Here is a 19,207-nt window from a genome sequence, read left to right as displayed (position 1 = left end):
TAACAGCACGTTGAGTTAAAGCATGTCTAAATAAACAATAGACAATAGACAGATGCACCGCAACTAGCTGCCTGCTATGGCTCGTGTTGACACCTCTAAACAAACAAATAAATATGCACAAAAGAATAGGGATGAGCAGCAAAGAGGAAACGCTTTAACACAAGCCTGATTGCATTTCATGAATAATTCAAATCCTTCGGAGTTCTGAGAGAGAATAAGATGCCCCTCTACACACCCACACACACACACACACACACACACAAACACACACACACACACAGCGGTAGAGAGGTGGTTAAGTGGGGAGTCTGTGAATGTGTGCAGCAATATGTCAGGTTGAATTCATGGTATTTAGGTTGAGCTCCATATCAAGATGTCCTTCACCACTGGAGAAAGCTAGCATTAAATGTAAATACAGTCATCCACTTGTGCTAACCTTGGTCCCACCATAAAATGAGTTTGTTAGACATTTTATTAATAAATAACATGGAGGGCATGGAAATAAAAGGCTTGCTTATGAAACCAGGACAATAGGAATAGCACAGCCTAAGTAGCCAATCCATTAATCTTTGCTTTTCTTTACTTTTCAATGACAGCTTAATGAAAGACCGCTACAAGGGTGAGGTCAGCTCTAACATTTATATTTAATAAAGTTAGTAAAATCCCAAATACTGAGTGCACACCTCACCCTTTTAGTTGCAGTAGACTAGAACTGTTTTTCATTTATCACACTCAGCAGTAAATTGTTGTATGAACCTCAATTCAGAGCTTCCCATGACTGCCCCTGGGTGACTCAGCTTTGTGTGTGTGTGTGTGTGTGTGTGTGTGTGTGTGTGTGTGTGTGTGTGTGTGTGTGTGTGTGTGTGTGTGTGTGTGTGTGTGTGTGTGTGTGTGTGTGTGTGTGTGTGTGTGTGTGTGTGTGTCAAAGTGTTTACTTGCTGTTCTGAGAGGACTTGAATTAGTGTGGGTTTGAATACGCTCCCCCATTTGGCTGTGGCTGGAGTGGGCAGTTTTCTCTCTCTCTCTCTCTCTCTCTCTCTCTCTCTCTCTCTCTCTCTCTCTCTCTCTCTCTCTCTCTCTCTCTCTCTAGAAGGTTGGATTGAAGGAGAAGTGGATGATAGGGGTGCAATCCACAGAAGAAGATGTTCTTTGATATCCTCCAGACAGGTTGCATCACCAGTATTGGCATATGAACACTGACCTGGATATTTAGGTGCAGCAAGTTTAAGTGTGTGTTTGAGTTTTTGTGTATCCATTCTCTATCCCCTCCATCAAGTAGCAACTTCCCAAGACCTAATTAGGGCCAGTGAGGGCCACTATTGACTCTGAACACAACAGACCCACTCGCTAATGAGCAATAAAGATCACCGACACAAGAGGAGCTATTTCTTTTTCTACCAGAAATCTTTTAATTAATTCACTTTTTTCTTTGTCTCCTTTCAGTTCCAAAGACCTGCAGCCCAAAGCAGTTTGTGTGTAAAGACGGTGTGACGTGCATCTCTAAGGGCTGGCGCTGTGATCGGGAGAAGGACTGCCCAGACGGCTCTGACGAGGAGCCTGATGTTTGTAAGTCTTAAAAAATATAAAATGCTGAGTTTAAACAGTCCAATATATTGTATCCAAACACTCTGGGCTACCTTCTTGTGTACCCTGATTGTGAAATGAACAACTGAAATGTTAGCCGAACCTTTGATTTTAATTATCTCAAAAAATGCAAAGTTGGTTCATGTAACCTCTTCAATCTATCTGTGTAGGAGATGCTCTTTTAGCAATGTGCAAATTATGTAGATTGATTTGACTTGAACACTATTCAACAGGTGGAGTCACCAAGTCTAAAACCGCCTCAGAAATAGATCGAAGAGCTGCTGTGCAGGCTTTTGAAAATATAGTTTTTGTAATAGCAAAGGCATGCTAATATGTCAGTGTACCGTTTGATCCCTCCAAAGACATTCTAAAAGCAGTTAGCTACGATGGAGCGTTAGGGCCACATCAAGGGGAAAAAAAATTAAGGAGGAAGATTTTTTTAATTTATTTTGCATTTAAAGGATAGTCGAAATGTCAAGAATTAAGTCGAAATGGCGAGAATAAAATCAACATTACAAGAATAAAGTCAAAATACCATTTCGAAAATAAAGTTCGAAATGTCGAGAATAAAGTCAACATAACGAGAATAAAGGTGAAATATCATTTCGAGAATAATGTCTAAATGCCGAGATTAAAGTTGAAATGACGAGAATTAATTCAACTCCTTAAATACTTAATCACATTAGAGCGACTGTCCGCCATGCCAGCAGCCATGTAGGCAACATCATAGATATGGGTTACATCCTTGGAGTGCCGCGCTCACCTGAGCCCCGCTCCTTCAGGATCAAACAATTTGATCAATTGTCTTACTGTGTCTTGTGATAGGCTACAACATATCCTCTCTGTATTGCGCATAGGTGTAACCATCGATACCCTTGCATCTGTCCGTTACAAGCTATTTCAGTTTCAGCAGGAATACGGCCACCTCTTCCAAGTTTGTGTGGTTTCTCCTTCTGAACAAGCAATTTTCGGCACAATCTCTTCAAAGTCCTATTCCTTATCACCATACTGTGTTCATGCGCTAAAAGAGAAAGAATTTCCTTGTTATTAAAACCGATTCTGAAGTATAATTTCACGAGTTCATATAGGCCTTAACAAGGCATTTTGTAGAAGACTATATGTAAAGCTAGTAGTTTGGTTTATTCTCAAAAGTCCGACTTGATTCTTAAAATATCAAGTTTTTTCTCAACATGTCGACTTTATTCTCGAAATGGTATTTTCAACTTTATTCTCGACATTTCGACTCTATTTTCGAATAAGTATTTAAACTTTATTCTGGTCATGTTGACTTTATTCTCGACATTTCGACTTTATTCTCGAAATGCAAAATAAATAAAAAATCTTCCTCCTTAATTTTCTTCCCCTTGATGTGACCCTAATGCTCCGTCGTAGTTAGCTAACGTTGACTGATTAGATTTATTTGGCTAACCACAGCCAGGCTGAAGAAAACAATGGGATGTTTTATCAGCGAGAGAGAGAGATCATTCTGCTTATAAACAGATCTGTCATGCCCAATCTTTTTTGATATAGGTGATATCTTTTCGCTTTGAGACACACAGAGGATGCAGTCATGAGGCAAACCGAAAGTAGTACTAAAAAAAAAACAGCCGTCGTTTGAAAGTCTTCATTAGCGTGGAGATGTTTTAAGGCTGAATCCCTGGGGAGAGGATGAAAGCAGCAGTGTCTTTTTGGTCAGCCTCTCAGACCGAAACGCCTGTAGTTTTCTAAGAGGACAGCGGGCTTTGGGTGGGTAGGGGGGGCAGTGTGTGTGTGTGTGTCTGTGTCTGTGTCTCTGTGTGTCTCTGTGTGTGTGTACATGCTGCTTTTCTGAGGTGGGGAGTGGCCTGGGAGAGAGTGAGCGAGGCCACGTAGAGTGCTGTCGCTGCAGTCCAGACGCAGAGACTGTATGAGAGTAGGTCTGGAAGTCATTAGAGACTCGCCCAGAGCAATGGAGAAACCTGCTGTTTTTCACAACCTGCTCTTTTCCCCCCTTCTCATCCGTGGGCCAGCCTTCTTCCATGTCTCTATCTGGGACAGAAACAACAGTGACTCCATCCTCCTCCAGTCTACTCCCTCTAGCTTTTGCCAAATTCTCAGTTATAGGACCTATGCTGTAGGGACCTGACGTTTCTTAGTGTCAGGGTGGAAAACTCAAGAAGTGAGTCTGACAAAATAAATGCCAGTCCTTATCTTGGCTTCCTCAGACTTTAAGTGTTTTGTTGAAGTTTGTTTTGAGATTGTTATTGAGGAACGTGGCAAGTAAAGGTGCATTACAAAAGTTGAAGTAAACACTGGTCTGTCAGGGTACTTTTAATTGGAATTGTTGCTTTCTTTCTGAAATTAAAGTATATGTCTGGCGATATACTGTAGTTTTCTTTTTGTCAACAGACCTCTTGAAAAGACTAAAACAATCAGTTAATTGATACTATTAACACATATTGCCTGAGTAGCCAAAGCCTTATATTCCTCTGAGCCATAGACCCACATTGTTGTTCAAAATCGATGTACAACTACATCAATGAGCCACGCAGTGACACTGGGTGACATATTTCTTCAGTAAATCGTTGCTAGTGGACCAAATCTGTGATTAAACGAGTCCCCAACAAATGCACTATTTACTCTTTTTTGAGTGAAACTTTTAAAGAATTAAGTATATATTTGGGACCCATTTTAAAAGATTTACTTTTAACCACAACATCCATCATTCTGCTCAGATCTTTGTCACGTCTTCCCCCTCTCTCCCTATGTTTCCTAAGGCTCTAGTCTCAAACTGTCAAAAAACAAAACTAAATTGGCCAGCTTAAAAACATGATGTTTGATGCAGAGCAGATGTTGGGTGTCAAAGCTGTGGCGTACTGAATGAATATCGGCCCAGTTAAATATGGTTGATGAACAGTTTTTGTAGCTCATCAGATGTATACTGAAAAAGGAGTTGCCACAAGGATTGAAAATGAAAACTGATTTGAAATGCCATGTTGTTATATGTTTTATGAGCATGTTTCCCAAACTGTATGTACACCACCCATACACTGAGAAGTCTTTGCAGTTTTATTGTTGTGATAAATGTGCTCTTTGTGAAGGTGCTTTTGCAGATGCTTCTGGTTGAAAAGATGCATGAGAGAGATTTATTTATTCACTCATGTGGATGGAGCTTCACAGTGGCCTTTGTTAGTGTGTTGGCTATTGCCAGTGAAGTCAGTCACTGTCCAGTGCAGCTGCTTTGCCCTGCTGTGTAACCCCCACAATGCTGTTCTTTGTACCCCGGGGTGCTGGGTCAGACTGGCATAGAGGGATACTGAAAGAGTAAAAACAAAAACAAAATGGTTGTCTGGGCTTGACCTTTTTAGAGCATTGATCTGCATTCCTAATCAATGAACAATTGAAAACCATGCAATGGAGATAAAGTTTTTGTTTTGTCTTGATAGCCTTTAGGAAGGGTGGAGGCTCTTATAGAGCTTCCATCTCCTCAGGCTTTAGACTTTATTGGGGTCCTGAAATATTCCCACGTGCAGTGAATGTGCCCTGGAAACACAGGAAGTGTGTAACGCTGACATGATGTCCTCTGCCCCTGGGCTTTAATAAGGGCAGTTTTACAGACAGTTCCCACCTAGACTGCAATTAGCTCTTTAGGAGATAAAGCACTTTTGTAACAGCCACTTTCAGAGTGGAAAACACAATCTTTCATAATGTAATGTGCGTCTCACTGACCCAAAAGAAATGAAAGACAAAAAGAAAAAAGAGTAAGAAAAAATCTACTTACTCAGGTGTTTGACCCACATCAGTCGCAATGAGACATAAGGTGGGTGGTATATATTTGATCACTGGTGTCAATTTGACCCAAAGCCAGTGGTTTTCCTGTTCAGATATGGAAGAGGAAGTGATCTGTTTGATCCTGCCACTGTCTCCTAAAAGCCGCCACCACCCAGTCCAGATAGCCATCAACATGGAAAAAAAAAAAAAACCTTTTCTCAACATGAAAGAGTCTATCGCCTTGCAGCGCCCTGTCCCTGCAAGAACTGGCTGCAGGTGTGAGAGCATGTCCATGCAATCTGCTCTTTTACGCACACTATCATCATCCTAAGAATCCAAAGCACCCTTCAATTTAAAATTGAAATTATATGTAAGATCTGTAGTCTCCTATGACTTCATCTTACAGGGATAGGAGTACATTAAAATGAAGTTATCTTTAGCACACATTTTTTTTAGCAGTGCCAAACAAAATTGCATTTCGAGATTCATGAGGGTCTCAAAATGACCAACTAAAGACATACACTACCGGTCAAAAGTTTGGGGTCACTTAGAAATTTCCATTCCAGACAGAATACCAGCAGAGATCAGTTGCATTGTTTTTTTTAATCAGGGCAGCAGTTTTCAGATTACATTATGTGCTTACATAATTGCAAAATGGTTCTTGACTGTTGTAGACAGAAGTGGCTGAAAAAATGCTTGAAATTCCATGCTTTTTGGTCTAAACGTCATACCCAAATTAAAAGTGGTACAGCCCCCATATACTTTGACACTTAGGGGTGTGCCTGATATCTCTTGTCCTGCTTCAAGGGGCCAGCTTTGCCCTCTCTCTGCTGCCTCAAGTCCTCACAGCCTCAATATATATATATATATATATATATATATATATATATATATATATATATATATATATATATATATATATACCAAAAGGTTGTGGTGGCGGATGTGAGGACTTGAGGCTAAGGCAGCAGAGAGGGCAAAGCTGGCCCCTTGAAGCAGGACAAGAGAGTCCGGCCTGTGTTTAGCCAAGAAAAGCGTGTCAGGGGTTTAAATTTTAAAAAGACCATTATGTAATACCAGCAGGGCTCTCCGCAGAAGGGGGTGGTGCAGGACAGAGGCACCCTTACGACGGGCGGGGGTGTATTGGGGGATTGTGAGCAAGCCTGGGACAAGAAAGAGATAGAGCAGGGTTTATGATGCGGGAGCGGGATGTTGAAGCCCCCCCTCCCGCTTGTTAAAGGTATTAACTACCTTGTGTCTGAAGCAGTAATAAATGACTACATCCTGTATGGGAGATTGCATTATTGAATACACAGTTTATCGTCTGCAGTGATTATTCGATTTCTGACTCCTCGGGTTTCTTGTACAGTGACAATTACTCTCATCCTCCTTTCCGACCCCCTTGGCCCTTTCCTGTCATTTGCAAAGCTGTTTTTCTATGCGATATTTAGTTGTCTGTCCTTTAAATTAGTTTTCTAGTGCCCTAAGTAACAAATAAAAATGACTGGAGAGGGGCTTGGCACTTAATTTGTGATGATTAAAATGAGTCAGATTTCTGGGTAAGAATTCTAAGCCAAAACAGACCTAAATGCCTTTCAGATCTTAAGTCATTCTGGGGCAGCAGCATGGCCCATCTCTTCTCCTTACAAGAAAAACTTGCATAATAAAAATAGTTTTAAGTTAATCCTCGGTCCACTGTGAGGAAATAGGTGGTGAATGAATCAAATAATAAATCTTTTCAATCTGAGAAATAGAGTCGCTACGTAAGAACCTTATTCAGTGGGAAATAGATCTATTTTTCTTCTTTCATCTGTGTGTTTGTGAGTGAAAAGGGAGAAAGAGATACAAAAAAGTGTTTGTGTGTGTTATTCGATCTCTCCTTTTGTGTATAAGCTTGTGGAAAAATGTGTGTGCGTGATGAATGACATAAAAATACAGATAAAGATCAATCTATTTATTCGGTTGGGGGTATGTGGTGGTGTTGTTCTGTATGAATATTGCAATTTACTTTGCTGATAGAACTGTTTGCTTAGTGGTTTCTGTGCCCTGAGGAGCAGTGGTGCTGCTGCTGTGTTTGGAGAAGGCTCAGTTTGTTGTGCTTTTGAGAGCTGGATTTAGCCTTCCTGCTTTCCTTGTCGCCCTGCCAGCCACCCCAGAAGCCCCCCCAGGAAGGAATGAAAATGTGGTTTTGATATCTTGGAAGAAAAGGGGTAAGGAGAGAGAGCCAGAGACCAAAGATCCAATCATCAGAGAAGGCACACAGTCTGCCACCAAGGTGAAAGCCAGATATGGTTATATTAAACTGCATTAATGCGGTCAATTTGTACAAAAACATTGTTAAACCAAGATGTGATTGCCGCCTTGACAAAGGGAATTCATGGAGCTGAAAATAAACCCACTTCTTCTGGAGGCACCATAAGGTGTGGTTGGAGTGGCAGGTTAATGTGTTGTGTTCCACTTGCAGAGTGAAGTGTTTATAGGATAACTGTCAGAAATAAACAGTAGCATTGTTACCCTCGGTGCTCTGTGGCTAGCTGTTGCTGTGCCTGCTCTTTTGCTGCTTGTGATCTTTTTTGACAAGACTGTGTTGAGTGGCAACATGAAAATAACACACTCCGATGTTAGCCACTCCGTCCTCTCTTAACCTAAATGAAGCTCTGGTGTTGTCTTGTTTTTATCAGTGCCGTGTCCTAGTTGTTTGGAGTTTCGTTTCTTTGTCAGGGCAGATGAAGGAGGGAGGTCAATGGGCTTGGGGCTTATTGGTCAAGATTCGGGTGCTCCGTCCAAGAAATCATGTCATGTGGGCCAAGATGACCGGGAGGGCCAGCCGGTTCGTGAGGACATGGCCATCAGTGGTCAGACAAACCCAGTATTAGTATGTCATTAAGAGCTGCTGGCAGTAAACTGGTGCAACGCTATTTATGCATGAGGTATATTCATGGATCAACATTGTTAAATTATTCAGCTATATCTGGATGGTTGATGTCTGTGTAAAGTAGCAGGATTATTTTTAATTATCGTGCTTGTTAGTAGGATATGATTGTGTGTTTCTGCCATTGTTTCATATGCTGAAGCGTCTGTAGTTTTTTAGAAGAAACTCAAGGCAGCGGGTAGCCTCGTTGCTCTCTACAGTTGGCCTCATTCTGGCCCACATAAAGTCCCTTGTATGTGTTAGCACTGGCAGCATCTCATTATTTGTTTGTGTGTTTGTTATCGGTTGAACAAGCATTGTGTTGACTACCATATTGAGGGCAAGCATGAACTAGTGAATGGAAAATCCCCACAGCCTAACAAGCTTTGGGCTCCGGTACAGCCTGATTCAGACCCAGATTCTGACTCCTTCTCAGTCAGCTGGGCCTCTCTTTTCTGCCACTGGAGAGGACACACAGATCAAGAGACCGTTTCCAAGATTAATAAATCTGCAAAAAAAACCTTACTTGTGAGAGAGGAAAAAAAACTCAAGAGTCTTGAAAGTATGAACTGTCCAAGCAAGGGAAATGTGTCTTTAAATATTAATCCTAAAACAGCACATACTTAGAAAGTGCCAGCTCCCCTTTCACCACTGTGTCCCCGTGGCCCTCGCCATTTCCCCGGCTCTCCCTCCAGGTGGCCGTGCCACAGTTCAGATCAGGCCTCACACGTGACGCTGCTTACAACACTGCAGCTCAGCCTGCTTTGTTAGGGGTCACAGCCGATTTGTGTGATTCAAACAATGGCCTTAGTTCTCTTGCCCCCCCCCGCCCTCACTCCCTAGTACTGGAAAAGTGCATGTGATCTACCGCTATGTATAGCGGCTTAAATTCTCCACTCGTGCAAAGTGTCTGAAATCCAGCATACAGCCTCTAATAGTGACTATCACTTCTATATTGGTATTGCATAAGGTTGAAACTGCTCAGATAAATTTGTTGCGTCAGACAGACTTATGGAAGAAAGTAAATCTGTCGTGTCTATGACATCTGTAGCAGAGGAGTGAAGCCTTGGAACAATCTCTAGCTCTCCATAGGAAAAGAATAATTAAATCTTCAGCCTTGGTTTTCACCCACTGGCTCTGTCACAAAGATAGCCTGTATGAGTTGATGATGGGAACACCAGGATGATTTTCCTTTTCCTTGGGTGCCCTTATTGAGCTAAAGAACAGACTAGTTGAAGCTGTACCAGCCAGCCTGTGTAGATCTTTCACTGAACTATTCAACGAGCTGTGTAGAGAAACAGAGCAAACAGAAACTTCTCAAAGAAAAAAAACAAAAAACTTTTGGGCCTGTTAACCTGGCTCACTCACAGTAGAGGAATGTTAGGATAAAAGACCCTGTTTAATTCAAATTAGCAATGCCTTTTCCACCGCGGCTCCACCGACCACTGCCAGCTCGCTCAAGAATGAAGCCTTGTGGGGCTCTGTCCATTTCCTGTGTATGAGGTGTTCTCTCCCACTTTCTCTCTTTGTTTCTCACTGTGTTCGTTTTCCACACACTGCCCTCTGTCTTATACACTTACCGGTACTGTAAATGGGTCAACAGATGTTGGAGGGAAAATGATGGGAGGAGATAAAGAAGGAGAGTGAGTGAGGAGGAGAAGGAGGTAAGGCCAACACTTTGACTTTCCACATGGGCTGAGAATGATGAGTGCTGTAGAGGAGTGATCAGTTTCAAATAAAGTTCATGCATCCAAAAAAATAAAAGGACGGAAGGAAGGAAGATGTCATGCATCTTGCTTGGGTTTTTTGTTATAAAACGAAAAGTTTTTTTTTTGAGTTTTGTTCTCATTGCTAGGTTGCCAGGAAACTGGTCGCCAAGAAAGAGTTAGAGCACATAATTCCCAATGTAATTAGAAATGATTGTTGAATGAACATGAAATAAACGCACAGATACAGTGTGTTAATTAGTGAGCTTTTAAAAGTACCAGTAAGCAAATTATTGATCAGGGTAGCTGTAGGGTTGAGCATCGTTTGGATTTTAACAATTCTGATTCCAATTCCGATTCTTCCTTTCGATTCCGGTTCTTATCAATTCTTGATTCCGATTCTTTGAGGGGTGGAGTTGAAACAGGTCACATGTTTATTTCACAAAAAGAGGAAAGTTTTATTTTGATTGAATGGTGGTTTGCAGTTTTACCGAGCGTAAAACAAAGCCAGACTAGAGCGCCTCTTACTGTGCTCCATGGCTGCAACACAACAAGCGCCTAGCTGCTACGGAAACCAAAACTGCACATGTTAAATTTGAAACCAAATCCGATTCGTAGGAATCGATTCTCGATGCCCAACCCTAGGTAGCTGTGTGCTTTTGTCGTAATGATTGTGCCAAAATACAGTCACTGTCTCCGGCGGGTATATAAATTTAGTTGGTTTAGGCATCTCACAGAATCGGACAGTGGTGACAGAAGATTGGACATACAGCACAGAGTTGTTGGCAACACATGGGCTGGTTGGATTTAAAGGAACACGCCGACTTATTGGGAATTTAGCTTATTCACCGTAACCCCCAGAGTTAGACAAGTCGATACATATCCTTCTCATCTCTGTGCGTGCTGTAATGCTGTCTGACGGCTCCAGCGGCATCAGGCCAGCACAGAACATGCAGGTGAATGGTTCCAGCAATCCTACTGCTCCGAATAAGTGACAAAATAATGCCAACATATTCCTATTTACATGTTGTGATTTATAGAGTCACAGCGTGTACAAAAAACAACGTAACATGAGACACAGCCGTCTTCTAACTGTAAACAAACTGGGAACTATATTCTCAGGCGGAAGAATATAGTACTTGGGCGGAGTGATATGCTCGCAGCAAGCCTGCCTGAGAATATAGTTCCCGGTTTGTTTACTGTCAGAAGACGGCTGTGTCTCATGTTACGTTTTTTGTACACGCTGTGACTCTACAAATCACAACAGGTAAATAGGAACATGTTGGCGTTATTTTGTCACTTTTGTCACAATTCAGAGCAGTAGGCTAGTTGGAACCAGTTACCTGCAGGATCTGTGTTGGGCTAAGCTAATGCTGGAACCGTCAGGCAGTGTTACAGCACGCATGGCGATGAGAAGGGTATGTATCGACTTGTCTTACTCTGGGGGTTACAGTGAATAAATTAAATTCCCAATAAGTCGTTCTTTTAAGGACAGAAGTTGTGCTGAATCATTCTTTATGTGGATGAAAGACTGGTCAGAGTCACAAGGCAGGAAACCCCATCCAAGAAAAAGATTTCAGTAATAAGGCCATTAAGTAGAAAAGCAGTGGTTTTAGCAATACATTCACTTCAAACCATTTTGGCCAAACTCATATTCACTCAAGATGAATATGTTTTTTTTCCCAGGGATCCCAAAGTCTAGCCTGGCTCCGCCCTCCTACATACTTCCGCTCAATTTTCATTTTCCTTCAGTACTCCGTCTGGGTTCGTGGTATATTCTTGGGTTTTCTCCGGCCATTTGGTGGTCCAATCAGCGAACAGAGGGAGTGGCTGAGAACAATGATGTTGAGGGCGTGCACTAGAAAGATGCGAGATGGTTATGGCAGATCCAGTTTTAAACTTCAACAGAGTACCCACCTTCAAGGAAGTTAACACTTGTCAATGGAGAGTGGCCAGACTCTCTGTACAAATGAAATGTACGAGAGTCTGGTAGCACCAGGCTACCCAAAGTTCTCTTTTAGCACATACTACTATAGCTGGCCTGCATACCACTACACTGGCGTGCTTATTGGTGTTTTGCCTGTGGGATGGATGTGTGTATGCTGTAGACGTACAGGGTACGTAGTTATTTGGCCAGTTCCAACTAGGGCAATTGTGTGTTTTTAGTTCCTGCTAGTTTTCTCTTGTGGCCATCTTTGCCGGCCAGAACGGTTGTCTGAATGTCTGCCTTATGGTTCTTTCTGCTAAATCGGCAAGAGGAAAAGATGAATGTCAATTCATGATTGATGAGAAGGTAAAGGCTGAAGTATTAGGAAACAAGGTAAAGGAACAGAACAGCTCACGTTAGGAAACGAGGCAAACAACATGCCTGCTTTCTTGAACAAATCATTTTAGAATCAGAACTTTGTCTGTTATACTGGGATGAATTTGCCATTGTGATGTTCTTGTAGAGACAGTATATGAAAGCATACTAGTTTCCAAAATATGAATGCGGACGTGGTACAAGAGAAGCTTACACAGTGTATAAGGTTTCCCAGCTTGTACAAAGTCTTCTCTTTATCCCGAAATTACGACACACAGTTCTGATTAATTACTGCAAAGTGTGATTGATCAATCGCTCTGCTGAGTCAGACTTATATTGTCTCAGTATGAATTTTGTAGCATCTTTGATTGCCACATGTAGAAATGTCCCGTGTTGCTGTCCTGTAATTGTCTGATAATATTTAAGAGTTTTTCCAGTTCATATGCCAGGACTAAGTTGGCCCATTGAATTCCAATAAGGGATCTTTTTGTTTGTGTGTATTCATAGCCAGATTGTTTGCTGCACACCCAGCTTACTTCTGTCTTGTATCTGGGTGCGTTATGGTTTGTGATGAGACCCACCACAGCGGTGGCATCCACAAATATGAAGGAACAGATAGCTTGATATGCACTTACCGGGGGAGATGGTAGAGAAACATTTCTGTGTTGCTTCAGTCTGACAAATACATTGTCAGACACAGTTCATGTTGTCTGTTAGAAAATCTGTCATCCACTGGCAGAATGAAAGGCCAGTGTTTTATAAAGATTGATTTTGTAGCATTTCTGCTTTACTGAACCCTTTATAGTCTAGACAAAATGGATGAAAGAGACAAAGGGAGAAGGCATGTGACATATGAAGATCCCAGTGTAAGATTAATCTTAGGAAATACACAGTGCTATACTGTATGTGCCGTCATGGCTCCAAACAAACCGGTTTGTAACAGGGTTTGTGGAGTGGCACAGCTGGAGTGTTCACAGGTAAGGCGGTACAGTGCAATTTTAGTAATAGTTTGGTATGACATTTTACAAGATGGTGTAGAGTAGCGAAACATTTACTCAGTTATACAAAGGATTATTATACACCTTTTCAGTCAACCATACTTGTTTTTGTCTTCCTCAGGTCCACACAGTACCATATCACGGTGCCCTCCCAATGAGTACCAGTGTGGAGGAACAGAGCTCTGCATCCACATGAGCAAACTGTGCAATGGGGCTCCAGACTGTACTGACGGCTGGGATGAGGGACCACACTGCAGAGGTATCACTGTCACATACACACACACACACACACACACACACACACACACACGCACGCACACATTTTTGGGATATGCAGTATGAAAGTGTGCATGTTAAAATTACATTGATTGTGCTTGTCCATACTGTCTGTGTCTCTGGCTCTGTCTCACCCCCGTAATCTTCACACTAAAGTCACAGTAACAAATTGATTGACCACATCAATGTAAAAAATATTGTGTTGTTTTTTTGTTGCCGCAGTTCTGTATGCTGTACGGAGACACAACCAACTGCATGTTTGGAATCCCGTGTCCGGGTATATGTGGAGCAAGATGCTCATTAATTTATTCTTTTTGAAACATTAAATTAGGGAAGTTGTCATGTTGAAACCCCAAACTAGGAAGCAATATATGATGAGTCCAAAGAAAGTGATGTCCTGTACAAGAATTTGCTGAACAAGATGACCACACTCATATGAAAATAGAACTAGACTGTGCAAAAACCTTTAATATCTTTTTCCGGATAGATGGATAATTACAGGAAAGGGTGAAGGTCTGAAGGGAACTGAGGACTTCCTCTATTTGGGAGTTATGTCTATCAAAAGTTTAGCAGAGGAACACGACTGATGATAGACAAATCAAATACTGTCCATCAATATACTTTGTGTCTAAATCCTAACACATGTCATATACATGTTTACATAGCCATTTGGCATCATTACTGCTGCATCACTGATATATACCCTACAGTGTATTTTAATGATAGATTTCCATTTTGCTTTATACGTGCACAACTGCCTTTCTTACCTCCAACCTGTTCAAAATCCAACAACTAAGAATCTAAGAAAATATTAAATCATTATTTCATCCTGAGGCTCTGAGATGTAACATAAATATCTTTCGTTGACATCTTTTGTTTTCTAAGGGGTTATGAGTGTTCCGGTCAGGGGTCATTTGATCGGAATTGGTATGCATCCTGAACCAAAACAGAGCAATTTTCTGTACTTTTATTTGCTCAAAATAAATATGTTGTGGTATGTGTCACAGTTGGTTGTTTACATTGTTGCCCATGTTGGTTTTCTAAACACATCTCGGTTGTTCGGGGCTCAGACTTGTTTTGGAAAATTCCGGGCATGTCTGTAATTTGAACTGTGGTTGTCCCAGCAAGCCTCTGGAGTCCAGCAGGAAGACTTGTGTACTTGTCTATAATATTCAATGCAGATGTAATATGTGGGGATTGGCAGCAGGACGCTGGTTATATGGAGTAACTCATTTGGTGTTTATTCTCATAGAGAGCAGATCACTTAAAAGTCGGGGATAATAGCTGAAAATGCTAGTTTGCAAAAAGCTAGTTTAGTTTTTTCTTCAAGTTTAACTCTATGATTGATTGCTTTAATCCAGAAATACAGTATATTCAATGTATAGCAGTAGTAGAATGTAACTAAGTACATTTACTCAAGTACTGTACTTAAATACAAATTTGAGGTACTTGTACTTTACTTGAGTCTTTTCTTTTCATGTCACTTTCTACTTCTACTCCACTACATTTCAGAGAGAAATATTCTACTCTTTGCTCCTCCTGACAGCTTTACAAATTTACAAATTAAGATTTTTGCACACAAAACACATAGTAGTTTATAAAATGTTTTATTATAAATTAAACTACCCAGCAATATAACGGCCTACAAGTACAGCTGAAATGATTAGCCGATTAAACACAGAACTGCTTAGATCGTTTCCAGTTTCTAATATGTGAGGATTTTTCTGCATTGAGTACATTTTCCTGATGATACTTAGATACTTTTGTAGTACCAGTTTTCAATGCAGGACTTTTACTTGTAACAGAGTATTTTTACAGTGCGGTATTACTACTTTTACTTAAGTAAAGGATCTGAATACTTCTTCCACCTCTGCTGTACAGTATTGTACCAAGACTGTGGGCTTTTGTTTCTTTAATCTTGAAATTGTGGTGAGATTCTTGATCCTTCTTCTCTCTCCCCGGAGGTGTTGTGTTAGTGTGAATTGTCTGCCAGTGTTTTCTGGGCAAAGTGAATCACTTGTGACTGATAGATCTCAGCCTGGTTTGACACGACTGTGTCTGTTTGACTATGACTCACTGTGTGTTGATTTATATCTCACAGGATGTGCAGTGCACAGTTGAAAACTCTGCTGAGATTCCATTATGCGTCGGTCAAGTGATCGGAAGGTGTGACTGCAGCGCGTTGTGTTTGTGCCCTTCTATATTTGATGTGGGGAGGTATTGATTTTGAGTTCAGGCCCGAAGTATTCATTGAGTCTTCCATTTACAGACTTTGTATGGAATATTTGTTTTACTTAAAGGAACAATCCACCTTAACACTCCTTAAAATTATGTCATATTTTAATGATTTAAAACATACAGGTAAAAATAACATTTTGATGCAACTAATTCACAATCAAAGATTCAACGTATTTCTTTCTAGACTCATATTTACAATTTGCTGACATTCAGTGATTGCACGTGTACTGTACCACTCAGTCGTGATGGAAACAACGCTAGAGTTGATATCGATAATGATTGGTACAGCAAAAGGCTGTTACTACAGGGATACATTTTGTTATTGTTATTACATGTGAGATGAGCTGAAGACATCCAGGAACTCTTATGAAAAATCACTTTACTGAAATTGGTTCCTTAAATTTAGAATTTACTTTGCAGCCATGACTATAATTACTAGTATACATTTCATCACTTACACTTTACTGTGCATATACATTTAGTTTCCACTCCTTTGCACTCATAATTCTACTACAGAATTCTACAGGACCATGAAGAACTAAACATGAGTATGAGTATGGGTATAAATGAGCATTCAAGTCTTCATCTTCATCCACAATATGGATTTATGGATGATTATATATATTTTCTTCATAAAATAAGGATGTAAAAATATTTGTTGTAAATGTTATAATGAAAACAATAAAAATAACTTTATTTATATGGCACCTTTCAAAACAAAGTTACTAAATGCTTTACAGTAACAACAAATCCAAATCCAAAACACAAGTTAAAAACAAGAAAAAATCATTTTAGCAATTACAACAAATACCATCAGTTACAAAAAAGCCAAGAGATGAAAAGTAAGTTTTAAGAAGACCTTTAAAAGAGGTTAGTGAGTTTGCTTGTGGATCTCAGGTAGGGGGTTCCACATGCTAAGAGGCAGGTCACCTTTTATGATCTTGATATTTAATTTCTTATTCACAAGTAATTCAAAGCTCAAGGCTTGCACCTCTGTGTCTGCTGAACTATTCTTTAGTTTACACCGTTACTATAGTAGTATTATAATGCTTGTACAGTAGCTGCACTGTGTTCTGCATAGAACAGCCTGGTTAATTGGCGTGATGATGCATTATTAGCTGGACCTGCTGTAATTGTCCACATTGTTAGCACTTCTGTTTTATTTTTATTTTATTCTCTATCTCTGCTGCTTTTGTACTGAGCTGTTGTTCATATATGATCCAATTGTCAGTTTGAATGAGTCATTCAATGCTGAACTTGTCACTGTCATCGCTGACTTATTCTGGTTCAATAGATGTTTTTTTTTTTTTTCAGGGACAGATCTAAGAACTCTATCTGGGAGGCTGTCCGTTTCTGAAATCAGTCACACAACCACACTGTAGATCACATCTCTTAGCCAGTTCTGAAGCTGATGATGACTTGATGGGTTACTGAGCTGACTCTGAATGTGTTGTATTTATTTTATTTGTTATGTACCTCATTGACAGGAGGAGGCCGCAGAGTATAGTTCAACAATTTAGCCAGACGCATCAAGTATTTGTACTCTTCAGCACCCAGCTGAGCAGTAAATATTCCCCAGAGAAACAAAAATAAACACCTTGGGTCTTTAGTCACTTCTTTATACAATGTCTGTGGTCTTCATGTCTTCCTACGCACATTATTTTAAAGACTCACTCCTGTCTTCTGTCTCTCTCCAGAGTTTATGCCCAACTGCTCATTCGTGGGTTGTCAGGAAAACTGTGCGGTGACTCCAGCAGGGCCTGCTTGTTACTGTAAGAGTGGTTACGAGATCAGCCCAGATGGAAAGACGTGCAAAGGTGAGTTGCTCTGCCATGGCCACCCTCTGTGATACCTGTGGTTAAGTATGTGCCACAAGTATTTAATCAACAAGTCAGGAAAAAAAGTTGATCTTTGTATTTTATTCCTGCATGAAGTGGCAGACAGCCAGCATGACAGGATGAGAATTTTGCATCGACCACAGACATAAGCTTACATACTTATCTCCTCCGGTAACTCCACATCAGCACGGAAGTTCTTTTAGCATCCGAAGCTGCACCTGTGTTTACTCAAGCGTTTGGAAAAGATGAATCAGGTGCAGAACACACAGTGGGTAGTTCAGCATCCTTGTTAGTGTGGAGCATTTCCCACAAAAGCCTGTTTAGAAACATTCATATGTTAGCAGCCACTGACATTATAGAGGAGTGACAGGCATCGATGAGCAACAACCTCACTGTTATAATGGTTATTTTCTGCAACATACAAGTTTAATGAATCACTAACTTATTCTGGCAAAAATGTACTGAACAGGAGACAGTTTTTTAAATTTAAATCAGCACTGTTGTGTCCCATTTGTGGATATGTTCATTTGTACTGCATTTTCTGTTCTATTTCTCAACTAGAATTTGTTATTTGCTATACCTGAGCAATAAGACCATCTGTGGTTTCTGTGGTTTTAGATTTTGACGAGTGCAGTTTGTATGGGACCTGCAGTCAGTCCTGTACCAACACTGAAGGCTCCTACACCTGTTCCTGTGTGGAGGGCTACTTGTCCCAACCAGATAACCGCTCATGCAAGGCTAAGAATGGTAAGGACCAGCAGACAGCAGCAGGACTGAATGTAATCCTGTCCTGACTGAGACTGTGCAGATGTTCTATTTACGTTTCTCCTGTTAACCGTTAGTTATGTTCATGTCACGTTCTAGTGCCAGTAGACCGTCTGCCTGTCTTGCTGATCGCCAACTCCCAGAACATCCAAGCTACCTCCCTGAGCGGCACCACGGTCCACAGCCTTCTGTCAACCAGCACCAAGCAAACCACGGCCATGGACTTCCTCTATGCTCAGGAGACTGTCTGCTGGATCCATGTAGGAGATGCTCCCTCATCCACACACCTCAAATGTGCCAAGATCCCCAATCTGAAGAGCTTCACAGAGGAGAGAGTCATCAACATCTCCCTCAGCCTGCACCGTGAGTACACCACAGCAGCATGCAACTTCATCCTGGTGTATTTCTAGAGTACAGTATAATCTGCACAGGCACACACAGCCCAGTTCTCGACACATAATTAAAAAAAAAGAAATCGCCTCACACTGCAACAAGGTATTGTGTATATATATGTGTGTGTGTGTGTGTGTGTGTGTGTGTGTGTGTGTGTGTGCATTGTAACGTTTCAGGATATTTGATTCCTGGAGGCCACATATAAGGCCGGAGGACAACACTGTACAACATCTGTGGTATTTCACACAGTGAAAAATGCCCTGCTCCACTCTCCAGAAAATGTCCATGTAATATACATTTCATGTATATTTGCCCATTAAGTCACACTTTATCTCTTGGAGCAAGAATGTATTTGTATAGTATTTCACTGAGAAAAGTCCATGGCACAGAAGCACAGTCTTGATAGCTCCGTAGATGAGTGAAGATGAAAATACAGGAACAAAACA

General features: G+C 40.9%; 1 protein-coding gene across 1 annotated transcript in view; it reads left to right on the top strand.

The window, feature by feature from the left end:
* LOC114554426 (low-density lipoprotein receptor-related protein 1) overlaps positions 1-19,207 on the top strand; it is a 97,323-nt gene that overhangs the window by 14,672 nt on the left and 63,444 nt on the right. Inside the window, exons 2-6 of the mRNA XM_028576267.1 lie at positions 1,444-1,566; positions 13,373-13,510; positions 17,463-17,582; positions 18,222-18,350; positions 18,468-18,731. Coding sequence (XP_028432068.1) covers positions 1,444-1,566; positions 13,373-13,510; positions 17,463-17,582; positions 18,222-18,350; positions 18,468-18,731 — 774 coding nt within the window. The remainder of the gene's footprint in view (positions 1-1,443; positions 1,567-13,372; positions 13,511-17,462; positions 17,583-18,221; positions 18,351-18,467; positions 18,732-19,207) is intronic.

Source organism: Perca flavescens, chromosome 4 (genome assembly GCF_004354835.1).
Source record: "Perca flavescens isolate YP-PL-M2 chromosome 4, PFLA_1.0, whole genome shotgun sequence".
Lineage (NCBI taxonomy): Eukaryota > Metazoa > Chordata > Actinopteri > Perciformes > Percidae > Perca > Perca flavescens.
This window is presented reverse-complemented; position numbering and strand designations above follow the sequence as displayed.